A 15,002-nucleotide genomic window follows, 5' to 3' on the forward strand; every position below is an offset into this window, starting at 1 on the left:
TTTTTGTCTTGTGTTGTAAAGCAGTAGGTGCCTTTAAAAATATAAATCCTTTTGGGGTAATAGTAATACTTTATTTCATCCATTTTTCTTACTAGAATCTAGTGGAGAACACTTTAGCCTCTTTTCAAGAATTGGTTTTGTTAGTTAGAAACGTAGGAATACCGTGGCTGCTTCAGTCAAGGTGGCTTATCATGGCTCATTGTTCAGATCTGGATACCTGGTCTAATATGCTGATGTTCATTATAATCTTTTTATATATTCCCACTTCTTAAAACCAGACAAAAGATACCATAAAAACAGTTGAACTGTAGATATCAAGAATTTTATTTAATGAAATCACTCAAGTGTTGGGCCATTTATGTTTACCCTTACATTACATATGATTACTTATACAAGGATTCAGAATTTCAGTTACTTAAGAGTAGGATTCCTTGAGAGTTTTCCTAGAATGTATTGATTTACTTCATGCCATTTCTCTGCTTTCGGCTAGATGACTACCTTATTCAGTATTTCTCCTCTTCCCACTGAGATATTTGAAATGAATATCAGCAATATCAACCTACATAAAGAAAGCAGACCATAAAACAAGAGTGCTCCACTCCCCTGAGCCAGGAACAATGGGAGTATTAGTATCAGTGGTTATGTCAGTTGCAGTAGCTACCATTTAATATTATCTACCAAATATTAGTCTAGGTACTTTGCCCATAATCTCTACTCATCATAATACCCCTAGAAAATTGGTATGTTTGTTCTCATTTTTCAAATACAGAAACTAAAGTTCAGAGAGAAGAGGCACCATGCTCAGAGTGTCAAAGACAACATCAACAGAGCTGAACATTAAACTCAGAAGGGTCCGATTGTATCCTGACATTCCCATTCATGGTTTGGCCAATAGTCCAAAACTATTAACAGTTTCTCTCTTCCTGGCTCTCTTGGAGTTTAGAGATATAAAGATGAACCCACAGTTCTTACCTCTAGAGCCATTATACTCCATTCAGTAGAGGAGACACAAAGATGTATTTTCAAAACCGCATGGCTGGCAGGAGAATTAGACCCAAATTACACTATATGGAGAGGATGAGCAAGCTTAGAGCAGGGTCTAGGAAAGTTTAATCAAATGGATGATTTTCTAAATTGGATTTTTAGGGATAAGAATTAGGTTGAAGAAGTAGCAAGGGAAAGAATACAAGCATAAATAGATGCATGATGCCTGCAGTAAATTGAAAGATGTTGTACTTCTGTACATTCAAGTTCAAGTTGAGGAGTAGCAGGAGACAAGGTGCTTGCCTGCATACTGAAGATAACACTGAAGTGTTATACAGTCAGATTTAGATTATACCCTAGCAGTCACTGAAGGATGGACTGGAGGACATATTTAGAAATTTTAGGACTCTTGTTTTTAACTATTTTGTTCCCAGAAAAATCTTCCCAGCAGAGTTTGTTATTTTGTGCATATAGTAAAGTGCCTTTATCTTTACATCAAAGGTAAACTGCTATGAACTAATGAGACCATAGCAGGACACGTTGCTGTTGGCACTAGTCAGCATCATGCATACATATAGTACCAATTCTCAAGAAAAAAAGATGGACACATTGTCAGCAGAAATCACAAATTTATTAACTCTTAAATATATCAATCAGTCATTTACCATTATGGCAAGAAATATATACAGTGTCCCATGGTAAACTGCAGTGTTTCAAAATGATAGAAGATAATAAATGTGTAATTCAGTTGTGGTGGAGAGAACAAATCACAATTTCCGCACATCTTAGTGCGGAAGACATACTTGATCTACAGTAATACTTCAACACCACATGCTAAAAGTGTAAAAAAAAAAAACCACTCTATACCTATTATTTTTAAAATACATGTATGCCACGTGTAGCCGGTTCACAAAAAGGTAAAATAAATCAAAAAGGGAAAAACGAGGCCATTACTTTTCACAGATCTCATTGGCAGGTTAACATGGCTCAATACATTTCATTTACTGTATATATTTATTTTAAATATATATTTTTAAATTGTGTAATTATCAGAAAAGCTTCAATCCATCTACCATACATCCACTAGCAACAATATCTAAGGTGATTAGTCAACACAGAAAGGTGAAATGAGAGAAAGAGGGAGGGTTGTTTAGTTTTTTGCTTCTGCTTTAAAAATAGGATTCTGAAGATTGTGAATTACTATTGTTAAAATAACGCTGATGAAGATATCATGCACTATAAAGCATTTCAGGGAAGAAAAACAGCCTTATAGGAGTTGAATAAACAAAGGAGAAATGAGAAGCACAAAGAAAACCTGGGCATTTCCCTTTTCTTTTTAAACTGGAAAATCTGAATCCTCAGAGGGAGATAATGTTACTGACACAAGAGAGAAGCTAAGAGAGCACAAGCCACAGAGATCGAGTTCTAAACACTTATGAGAATGGAAATCCCTTGCCGGCCTCTCTGATTTTAGACAGCTAGAGGGGCCCCTCCCACCAAGCAGAACTAAGTGTGTGTAGAGGAAACCCTGCTGCACTACAACCTGGTATTCTTGCCAGTCCCCCCAGCTGGTAGTACACTAGGAACCTCACTGTTTTTACCTGAAATTTAAGCAATTCTAATACCGCTGACCTAGGATCCCTATGTCCAAACTAGAGCCGAAGCAGAATAAGAAGCCTTTAAAATCTTGACATTTTTGTGGGTCCGGAAGATGATCAAAAGTGCTAGTTTAGTTACCTCCACGATGCAAATTTCACTTTCCTTTCTGTCTTGTAGTGTGTGAGAAAAGACAGAAGAGGATGGAGAAAAAGCAAACAGCAACGAGTAAGAGCAAATGGAGAAAAGAGTGCACATATTTGAGAAAGGAACATGAAACTCAGTGAATTCACCAAAAGTGTAAATATATCTTAAAGCGATCACTCATAAATTATGTGAATTTTTCCAGTTTACAGTTTGACCAAAAACAACATGACTTTAGGTGGTAGCAAACCAACTGATTCTCATTTCCACATTCATGAGTGATTTTACCCACATATTAACCTACTTTGTTAGACAGCAATAATAACCAGGATCACACCACAAAACCGAAGATGTATGTGTGTGTGTGTGTGTGTGTGTGTGTGTATATATATATATATTTTTTTTTTTGCTTTTTGTTGAATGAGCCCAAAACTGATTAACAGCAAAGAGTTTTAAAAATTTACATTTCTCTTACAAATTGTCATTCAGAGAATAATTTTGAAGTCTGTTGTATCTTGGCATAAACAGAAACTTGATGAGTAGGTTGTACTTGGAATATTGTGGAAATTTTTTTTTGTCTGACCTCCCCCTATTGTTTGCCAACAGTAATTGAAGTTTGCATGGAACATCCCCATAGTGCAAGTGTAAACAATGTATAGGAAGGAATATATGACAAGATGGTGCATCACATATGCATTACACGTAGGACCTTCACAACTTCATGCACTCAGAAACATGCATGAAGAGGAGGAGAGGACGGCCCAGGGTTACCATCCAGGTGCCTTGAGAACAGAGAATGCAGAAGTGGCACTGTTGATATTTAGCTGAAAGAAAGGGGAGGGGGAGTGAGAAATAAGTTATATTGTTTTACAAAATATTGTCCAATGTTTTGCCAAAGATGTGACCAGGCTACAGTTTTGTAACTCAGCTAAATTAATAGATCAAAAGTACAACTGTATAAAAGACCTTTGCTTGTGATCATTAAAAGATGAAATACACAATGTTAAACAGAGACAAAATTAAAATAGGAAACAATATTAGTTATCTATCAACTTGTCCACACAGAGGTAAGTTGAAAATAGAAACAGGAACCCAGGCTTCAATCACATTATTGAACTTAAATATGCATTGTAAGCACTCTTGTTTACTAAACATATCATTTTGTTGAAAGAGTGAGAAGTTTACGTGCATTCTTAGCTTTTGTCATTTTTCATAGACTCCTTGGGAAGTTAAACCTGGAAGTCCATTTAATGAGGAATACAGCCTCAAAGTAGGGAAAACATATTATTATTTAATTGGAGGTCTCTTTCTGTTTTTTAATCCAATAGTAGGGAGCACTATTTTTTAAAAGCTCTGACAAGGTTCAGTGCTTTAAGTAGAGGAGAGATTCACAATATTAGCACACATATCTGAATCCTAATCCAAGTTAAGAAACAAATCTTAAAAAACAACACAGGCATGAATTTAATTACAGTCAACTTTCAATTATCCTCTGGAATTACCCACTATGTAAGTTTTAAATTTTGGCTTGACTTCCTCTTGTGGCCTGTCTTCACAGTCAAATATCATTACAGTCAGTCAGGCAAAGCAAATTAATTGATATATTAACCTTAGCCCAGTGCGTAACACAAGTGACTACCTCTAGAAAGACAGAGACCAAAAAAAATCCTAGAGATTGACTTTTATTAGGTCTGGATAATTGAGAGTTGTCTGAATTGACCAGACTGGACTTCCGATGAGGAACTCCAGGATATCCGAAAATGCCAAGATCCATATGCTGAAGGGAGGCTCTTCTCAGCACTTAATACCTTTAAAACAAGCGTTATGCTATAAAACGAGGCCAAACATTAGACTCGAGAGCTCATGCAAAAATCCTTTAAGTTTTCAAAGACCTTTTATATTTTCCATCAAATATAATGCAAAAGAAAATATCCTTAAAGGCAAGAAAAAACAGCCATGCAGCTTTTTAGTCATTAGCTCCATCCACAATGTATCATGGAGCAGGATGTTACTTACAAGACCCATATGTGAATGGTTTTCAGGCCTTAGATGTTTTGCCACAAAGAGGTGCTTCCTGAGAAGTTTTCTTTCCCATTTGGAATACAGGATGGCCTATTAAGAGAAGCCCCATTTAAGCCACCTGGCATAAAATGAAGTTTTCTTAAATAGGCTCTATCCCATACACACTTCAGGGAATTGCAGAAAAACCTTATCCTATTGTACTGTATGAACGCAATCCCTTCCATATTAACTGGCAATTAGTGCTGTACCTCTTTGGGGTAAAAAACACACAAACATTATTATATTCCTTTTGTCATTCTCTTAATATGCTGGAATTCATTCTAAAAATAATAGCTATCTTTTTTCCCTTCATCTACTTTTTACAAATCCAACAGTGAAATCTAATTATTAAGGCTATAGAGAAGGCCTTTGAAAACCACTGTGGTATATTATTAAACTAAGAAATTTTGATAGATTCTTTGGAGTTGAATGGCTGTTTGTATCAATTTGACTCTCCCATCCCACTCCCCGCCAACCCCCCAAATATTACAGGTGATTCTGGTGAGAGAATTTGGAATGACATCAGCAGTGCGCTGAACCTGAGTCTAAATTCCCCTTCTTGTTTTCATCTCATCCCTTCACTTATGCAACTTTATTTCCCTTTACTATTCCCCTTTACTACAGTTGGAGCCAGTCTTCTTTACCTATACTCCTCTACCATATGAAACTAACATCCTGACATTGTCATATCCTTCTGATATTCCTTGATTCTCTACCATTTATTTGTTCCAGGTCTCCAAATGCCACTTGGAATGTTGGACAAGGTCTTAAGTGATATCTTCTACACAAGGTATACTTCCAACCTGTTATTAACAATTTGCTACATTGGTCATTCATTCCATTCTACTCTGAAATTATGAACCTCATAATTTTTCTTTGGTATCAGTGATAACTTGCTTTCTAAAGTAGAATTTAAGTTTTTTTCTAAACTAGAATATAACTTTTACCTTGTGTTTTATCTGGTACAAGTTAAGCACCTAGGAGATGTACAATAAGTATTCATCCAATTACTGACTGAAAGAGCAGACATAACGTCCAAGGTAGAGTGGCATAGGGAGGAAGACCCTGAGGTACCTGCTACTTGTATTTTAAATGTTATGCTTATAAATTTCTTCTAATATCCGTAACTGAGCCCAGTAGATAATCTATAAAGTTCCTGACACTATATTGGCCACTTTAGAAACTCTTCACCTTCCTCTGGAGCTAAATAAAGTCACAGTTTGCCTCATTACATGATTTAACAAAAAGAAACCCGCTTGCTAGGGTATCCTCCAGTTTCTACTGTGTGTGTTTCAGCACAAAAACAGCTGGTCTGATCTATCTACAGTTACAATCTGTTTTTCCCTGAGCATTCCCACCTATGTAACTGACCGCTAGCATTAAATAACATATATCATGTTATTAACAATGGAGTAAGTAAAAAAAACGCTGACCATGGGTATATTAACAAAGAAGCTGACAGCCTGGAAATATTTACTTGATGGGTACTGTTGGCGACCCAGAGCGATGAAAATGAACATTCTGCCACTTTCCGTCCCGGCGATGCCACACACGAGTCTCTTCCGACTGCATTGTCTTTGGCATTCCGCTGCCGTCCATGTACTGTGTGAGCCTAATGTATGCTATGCAGGCAGCATCATCACCTACCAGGTGTACATGGGGGTTCAGGATAATTGTGTGGATTGGTTTATTGCTTTTGGACAAAGCTGAAAGAGAATAACATGAAAAACAGAACTTAGTTTCTGCATAAAGTAAATCAAAACCAGTAACTTCACCTGGGGCTAATGTACACAACGCTATTCATTCATTCATTCATTCATTCATTCATTCATTCACCTTGAATTGTTTGCACTAATTGAGTCCCTGGCAAAGTATAAAGGAAAAGAGAAAAAGCAAAAGTAGATAGTCATTATTTTCTGTGTTTCCCTTTATAGAGAATTTAAATGTCGCTTTGGAAACTTTGGTGGGAGATGTATTTATTTACAATGGGAAGTGGTTAGAAACAGAAGCCATGATACAAAAACAGAGGGAGAAGGCCTGGCCCAGATGCAGGGAGCAGGTGACAGGATATCCTATGGTCTTGTTCATTTTTGTTAGTTGGTGAAGTACATGGAACAAGGGAAATATAACAAATATCAAATATGCAGATAATGGTTTCCAAAACAAAACAAGAAAAAACTGGCCATAGCATGGATTTGTTTTCCTATTTCATCTTGTGACTCCTTTACTTCATAAAGTCCATTCCATAATAGTCCAGTAGTGGTCATCCACCGAAAAGCCAAAATTTGGTTATTGGTCATCTAGCCTGGTTCTGATTCTTTAGTTCAGTCTTTGATTAGGCACCCCTCTGCAGGTTCTAGCCTTTGGTGTTTTGACAATAGCTACACATTCTAATTATTCAGTGATCAAGAGATGTGAAGATTTAGTGCAAATGATGATTGATGTCACTCTTTTAGATCACTACCACAGCCTGTACTGTTGTTACCTGCTGTCCAAACCTGCTTCCTATTCTCAGAAGAGATTGGAGTAAACTACTCAGTGCCACAATCATATACAGAAGAATACCTCACTACGAAGAATATGTATTTATGGTAAGTAATGATACATAGTTTGTGTTGAAGTAAGTTAAATATTTAATGGGTTAATTATTCTTTTACTAGAGATGAGATGGTGTCAATGGAGAACCAACTGAAAGAAACATTATGAGGATGAGAAAATTTACTGCTTTGTAAGGACAATTTACCATGTAATTCTTTGTCTTGCAAATGCCCAGCGAATATAAAAAAAAAAAAAAAAAAAACCAACCCATGCCAAGGCAGACATTCGTGCTAATGCTTATAATTACTAGAACTGAGCTTGATTATCGTAATCATTAATACACTTCATTTACCAAGATATCACTGAAAAGAGGTGAATTTATTCTTTCCATCATGCAAACGAAACACAATACCTAGTCTTTAGGCATAAGGAAAAGAGGATAAAAGGAATTTCTAGGTTACTTCTTTTTTGATGACCTCAAGGATTTCTGCGGGAGTTTCTTTTGTGTGGCTCTTTGCTCTGAGACCACTAAAATTCTTTTAATGGAAACTGAAATATTTACCTGATCACTCATTTTCATGTATATTTTACTTTGAAAATGAGCATTAAATATGCTTGAAAGCATTCCTTTATGTCAAATATTCTGACACGCTGTGGTGTCTTTTATTTTTTCATATACACACAATGTTCTAAGAAAACTTACTTTTTTGGTGATTCATTTTACAGCTTATACATTTACTGGGACTTATATGGGGTATATTCAATCAACATTACCTTTTATAAATCAGACAGTTTTCAAAACACCAAAGCTTTTAAGCTTGTCATTTAAAAAAAATTTCAAATACAAAAAATTTTATGATATAAAATGCTGGACTAAGGTGAAAATTCTCATTGTAGAATACAGCAAAGAAAACTGCAAATCTGGGAGAAATTCAAAGAGAAGTTGGAAAAGGCATGTTATTAAATTTAGAATAAATGTACCATTTTCAAAGTAGAATCGGTGGAAGTCCATCCCTTCCACTAAATTACCCAAAGCTTCAGGTTCAAAAGCAGTAAGGCCGGGGTCACAGATTTTCCTGTAGGGACAAATAAACAACAACAATAAAAACCAAAAATATAATTAAAATAACCAATACATGAGTTAATACATTTTGTTTCCCACATATCCACTCTTACTTATCAAACAGTGAAGGGAGTTTCTTTAAAAAAACACTAACAATATAAAATTTCTTTCACAGGCCTGGTGGGTTGAGGAGCAAGTGCTAAAAAAGCATTTTGCAGAGAACTCTGATGAGGAAAGATAATATAGCAAGTTACAGCCCATGATAATCTATACTACTTTAGGAATCTCTCTTTTTTAAAAATTTCTGCTTTTTCATATTTCCAAAGTGGATTTTCTATTCTTTCTCCAGTTTCTCCCTTAGTTTTTAAATACTAAGTCCAATACACTCTCCAAGTCATATAAAACCAACTTTGTCTCTGACATTAAATAATTTGGAACAATTTCTGATACCTTCTACATTCCTGTCAAGTATCTATATTATTGATTTGAAGGCATGTGTCACATCCTTTACTTCCTGGAAAAGCTGTATTCAAAGTTTATTGAACTTCTAAAATAAAACTAATAAAATGTAAAAATTAGTTTTCTTTTTAATCCTAGAAATGTAATTCAATAAATAGATGCAACATTTTTAAACTTTCTTTGGATTCAACAAAGAATTGTTAAACACCTACTATGTAGCAGGTATTTTTTGAAACAATTACAATGCAACAATAAAGACTGAAATAGGAATAAATACAAAGTGCTTAAAAACCAGATTACTTACATATGGGACAGACAAGATTTAAGAGAAAAAACATGTGAGCTGGGCTTTCAGGAATATGTAGGAATTGTCCGAGTGTGGGGAAGGTGGCAGGAAGGAGGAGGGTAGCAATGACAGTAGCATAGTAGTGTGAGAACACAGAGTATGTCTGGGGAATAATGGTTAGTCGTGTGATCTGGTGAGCCCTGGGTATGTATGTAAGTCCATGGAAACAAAGGGGGAAACAATTCCTTGGGCTTGTGGTGATCAAGATAGGCTTCTCAGAGGAAGCGACAGAAGATCTGGATTTGACAAATTAGTGGAAGTTTACAAAGTAGATAAAAGGATTTGGGACTATTTTGGGGCTACATCTAAAACATTCCCCTTTGGGGAGGTAAAACAATTTAACTGTTCAACAGAAATAAAGTTTCAAAAGGCCAGCTCACTATGGTTCTTTGCAATATTGTTCATAGAATGTGGAACTGATATTAAGGACAACTTTAAAAGTAGAAAATTAAAAAAATAAAAAAAATAAAAGTAGAAAATACTTTAAAAATCAAACATCAAACCAGTGATTATCCTTTGTGTTTAAAAAAAAAAAAAAACCTTAAAGGCAGGGGTAGCAGGTGTAGTGGGGAGGCATTTTATATTTTACCTTAGACTTGCTGGTGGGCAGGTACTACCAAGCTCAAAGTCAAATATATATAATCTCTAAGAGGCAAATGGGAAGAGCACTGTTTCTACGGTAATGGAATTTATTCTGCCAGGGGATACTACTTCCTCTATAAATTTGACTTTTGGTTGTCAACATCGGTGAATCGAAATTTTTTACTACCATATATTGGCACTAAAATCATCTGAGAATCACTGTGCCATGATTGATCTCTTTACCTAACCATCAAGAGAGTCAACAGATCTGAAAACCTGCTAATCTGTTCTTTCTCTCTCCTATGTATGTATGCATTTATCTCCTGTCATAGGCTTTGGATTAATAAAGGATTCACAAAGCTTCCCCTTGATGTATGTGTGTGGCACACATGCTCTGAACAGGTATTCTAAGGACTTCACCAATGTAGTCTATCATCCAGAAAGCTCCCAAGTGGAAGGTCCTGTTGGATTATCAGCAACCTCAGGCCAGATTACAGGCCTCCCTAGGCAAGCTGATGCGATTCCAAGGGATTGCATTATTTAAAACACCTTATATTGAACTGTCAGAGAAGACAGGAAATATCCCAGTTTTGCCTGGCTACCACCCCCACCAAAACACACTTTTTACTATTCCACAGGAGAATACTAGTACCAAAAAATACATATATTTTTAAAGAGTATTTTCATGTTTAGAGAATCCTATTGGTCTAACAAAGTTATCAGCAAAAAGCATAAAAGAGCATGTTCTATGGCACGGACTTCTCAACTGTTTAAAAAGGGAACTCTGGTCTCTGACATAGTTTTCTTTCAAACTTCATATTGTACTATTTCATTTCAGGTATTTATTTTAAATCATGTTAAATAGTTGATACAAATACATATGTATATGCATGTGCTTGCATCTATATGCACATATACAATTTATAAGTAGCAATCTTGGATTTAATTCTTACCCTCAATTACTCTTTTCCATTATTTTATATTTGACTCTTTGTAACTGATGATAAAAGAAATACCTTACATAAAATTGGGGAAAAAAAGAAAAAAAAACCTTCAGACATAATTGCATTTCCCAAAGCAATGTTCTTTTATCCTTTTTAAAACCAATTGGGCATATCTCATTCCATTTTTAATGCTTTTTAAAAATTGTAGCTGGAATAATTATAGACATCATGACTATATCATAAGCATTTTGCCAGAGTGCCAGAAACTGCAAAAACATCTACCGTACCAAATGCACAACATATTACTTACTGGTTACCTCAATGTTGGACAGATGTTTCCAATTTTTCACTATTATGAATGCTGCTTCAAAAAATGTTTGTTTATAATTTTTATCCATGCTTTACATGAAAAATCCACACCATGTTACATTTTTGTTATAAGTAAAATTAGAGGGCTAAAACAATTTGAAACTTCATAAAAGCTTTCTGGTATTTAAGATCTACATGTCCCCCCAACTCCTGCCACCACAACTAACCTAAAGGTTTGTTTCTATTTATACCCCATCCAGGAAAGTCACCATAGTCCTGCAGGATCTGCACCCCATTGATTGTAAGCAGTTTTTATCCCTGCTGAACTGATGGATAGAAAATGCTCTTGCCTTGAAATTTGCAAATTTTGGCTTTTTAAAATTATTATTTTGGTTTTTTTTTTTTAAGTATACAAGTTTTATCTATTTGGGTTGCCTAATCATTTTATCTTCTCATTTGTGATTATTTCCTTTGCTTTTAAACTTAGAAAAAATTTTCCAATCAGAGATCAAATTCAATCTCTTTTTGGCATTTAACTCTTTTACTCAAGAGGGGCTCTCTTGTATGGAATAAGGGGAAGGCTTAGACTTATTTTTATCCTCACCCAAATAGCTAGCTTATTGACCCACATACTTTGTGAAATAAGCCTTCATGCCCTATTTATTTGAATGCTTTATTTTTATTTGATTGGAGTAATTTCCTTTACACACTCTATGATCCAGTAGTTCATAAACTAAGCATTGGGACCTTCCTTCAAATAAATTGTTACCTAAGAAACAAACTCATAAAAGAGATGGAGATAGAGTTGAGGTGTACTGGCTGAAGAGGAAGAAGGCTGCCTTACTATGCCTCCTGATCTCTCTCTGTCCCAGAACCTCAGCAGAGTGTGAGGCAAAACATTTCTCAAAACAAAATGCCTTTTTTTGTGCTTTTCTCTCTCATAGTTTTGCTCTCATGGAGCAAATGGCATGCCTTCCCCACACAGAGGTGCTGGTGATTACAAGTCTGTAAATTGCCAGGGAAAGCCCCAGTCCTGCTATGAGAAGTCTTGTCTTTCCTCTCTAGATCCTACATTTATTTCTCCTCTGGGGACACTTAATTTATACCCTGAAATAAAACTACTGCTAACATCAACCTGGGGTTAAACATACATGAATTCTAGTACACTGAAGAGTGCATTAAAATAGAAAATATTTTGTCATATGCACGAAAGCAAAGTAAGTATGCCTCTACTCACGTGTAAGCTTCAAAGTCTCCATTGTTGATGGCTTCAATCAGTTGTTCAGTGACTTTGATAATTTCTTGCTTTCGTGCTAAAGGCAAAGATAGAGCATTTTATGTGGCTTTTGTCCTTTATTATCAGAAAACTCTAACAATATTGCTACTTTCCTTCAGTGGGGTTTTACTGTTGAAGACCTAGCCCTCCCTGGACCGTGGTGTTATTCTCTCTGTGCAGAGACCAGCATCATCTACTTCTTCAGAGAAACTGATGGACACACAGATTCTCACATACTCCAGACCTACAGATTCAGAATCTATATTTTTAACAGGACCCTCAGGCAACTGAAGTTCAAGACTATTTTTTTTTAATAAGCTCTCGTTACCTTTACAACTTGAGTTTGTAAATGTTTTTTCTCTTGAATATTAACAAATGTCTATCTTCAGAGCATAGATGATCTTTTACAATGAGACACTTTGTATATTTTTTACACTTCAGCCCAATCAACTCTAAAAATGGGGGTGCCAACACTGTAACTGCCATCATATTTAGACAAATGGCCTTCAGTAAATTGTGAACTGGAAAACAAACATATGAATCACTATGTGGATGTAGGCAGATAATTAGATAGAAGCTGCCCTGCAGAGCTGTCACTCCAACACCAAACATGTTTGTTTCTATTTCTAGCCCACAATTGGTAAAATTATTAATAGTTGGCTTGGCTCAAATCCCACCTATTCCTGTAAATTCCTCTTTGATTACATCTGCAAGTGTCCTATGCCTTTTTTGAATGCCTATAGTGTATCATTCATTGGGTAATTAAGCATATGCTATATACCATGACACCTTTAGTTAAATTACTGGTTTTAAATTCTTATTAAACTTTGTTCACTGTGTAACTACCTTTCTGTTAAATTAAAAGCTCCCTGTGTGTGTGTGGGGGGGTTTGGTGGGGTGTGTTATTATTATTATTTTTTGTTATTCTTTAAGTTTTATTCCAATGTCTTTTTTTTTTTTTAAGATTTTATTTATTTGACAGACAGAGATCACATGTAGGCAGAGAGGTGGGGGGGGAGGTGGGGGAAGCAGGCTCCCTGCTGAGCAGGGATGTGGGGCTCCATCCCAGGACCCTGGGATCATGACCTAAGCCGAAGGCAGAGGCTTTAACCCACTGAGCTACCCATGCGCTCCTATTCCAATGTCTTTAATAAAAGAGATGCTCAATAAGTTTGTGAATTTGATCAACTGCTATTAATGATAATCTTTTGACTTCAGAATACTATTCTGTTACTAATGAAATTCACGAAATTTTTAAAAATTAAATTTCCCTGAGTTTTGCTTTAAGAACAATGTAAAATTTCCTTAAATCACCAGAAATAAACTGGGAGAGTCACACAAAGTTATATCCATTCTATCTTAGTGAAGTTGCTATTCATCATAGAAAAAGGTAGGTTTTAGTTTGTTATTGATTAAAGGCAACCAGTATGTATTTTCAATGAAACAGATCTTCATTAAACAGGTTTTAACCACAAAATTAAATGTTCACATTATCCAGGTTATGATACTCCTTATTTAAAATAAATATCCAGTAAACTGAACTTGACTTCATTTATACTATATGAAACCAAACTATAAAATATGATTTGTCCATAAAATGGTTGCCAATAATGTCAAGGTTGATAGTATCTAAAAATCACTATATAGACTAGATTTGACATTTAGTTACATAATTAGTTTTCATTTATATTAGGGGAAAAAAGAACATAAGGTTTTTTAGCTCCTACACACATTTAAAACATTTTTTGCCTTTGTTTATTTGATTTATGAATATAATATATCCAAGCATCCAAAATATACTGACACAAGTAGTAGCAGGGAATAATTCTGTAAGAGAGATGCTGCCAATGGCACATTTTAGCTTAATTTAGTTCGGCAATAAGTGATTCATCTGTCTCTGACCTCAACAGTATGAACATTTGGCAAAAAATGCATGTGACAGCTGACCCGATTCTGGAATATAAAGGATGTTGGTGAGATGGTGCTCAGGAAATGAGATTAAGAAAATGTGACTACCAAAACTTCCTCAATATTAAATCCTTATTTAAAACTACTAAATTTCTCAGTTCGCTAAATAAAAAACCACAGGTTAGAAAACCATGTCAATTTTTAAAAACAAGGAGGGGGAAAACAAACATAAGATCAGTGCCCTTTGTAGAGCTTCATTAGGCAAACACAATTTATTGTGTTTGAAAAGTTCAAGGTCACTTTCTGAAATTTCCAAAAGTCTCTGCCTTCCCTGATAAGCAAATTATGGAATTGAAATATCAAGTATATGTATGGCCATCTCTCACCCTCTGAATCACTGTGGAAATACTTATTAGCTCTTTAATAGTTTACATGCTACCACTGGCTTAATTTTGGCCTGCATAATCAAAGCAACACAAATTCCCTTTTCTCTTAGTCCTTAGGCTCAGAAACAATGGTCCTTTAACTGGCAGAAGAGCATGTGGGAATTAGTGAGAATGCTTCTGTGCTGCACCATCATAAAAACAACATGACTGTCTTGGCTTCAGAGGAGCCTGGAACTCGGGACTCTTGAGAGTGCTTATTTCCCTGGGGCAAAGGAGCTTGAATGAGTCACAGGCAGCACATGACAGCTGACTCTTTAAAGGAAAGCAGAAGTCTGGAAATGAATCATTTGTACACAGTAGTCTATTGTGGTTGAGACTATTACCACAGTGACCTACAGGAAGAGTG

General features: G+C 35.6%; 1 protein-coding gene across 20 annotated transcripts in view; it reads right to left on the minus strand.

The window, feature by feature from the left end:
- Positions 1-300: 300 nt before the first annotated feature.
- The window catches only part of CAMK2D (calcium/calmodulin dependent protein kinase II delta), a 333,039-nt gene continuing 318,337 nt past the window's right edge, over positions 301-15,002 (minus strand). For 15 of the 20 annotated variants that reach the window (XM_059377681.1, XM_059377620.1, XM_059377556.1 and 12 more), the window contains 5 exons: positions 12,264-12,339; positions 8,305-8,399; positions 6,263-6,491; positions 4,741-4,836; positions 301-3,548 (listed from right to left, as the gene is read on the minus strand). In XM_059377681.1, the coding sequence (XP_059233664.1) occupies positions 4,770-4,836; positions 6,263-6,491; positions 8,305-8,399; positions 12,264-12,339 (467 nt within the window). In that variant the 3' untranslated portion in view covers positions 301-3,548; positions 4,741-4,769. Of the gene's footprint in view, positions 3,549-4,740; positions 4,837-6,258; positions 6,492-8,304; positions 8,400-12,263; positions 12,340-15,002 lie in introns of those variants that run through there. The other 5 variants (XM_059377641.1, XM_059377635.1, XM_059377689.1 and 2 more) reach the window with 2 other exon arrangements.

Source organism: Mustela nigripes, chromosome 1, assembly GCF_022355385.1.
Source record: "Mustela nigripes isolate SB6536 chromosome 1, MUSNIG.SB6536, whole genome shotgun sequence".
Classification (NCBI taxonomy): domain Eukaryota; kingdom Metazoa; phylum Chordata; class Mammalia; order Carnivora; family Mustelidae; genus Mustela; species Mustela nigripes.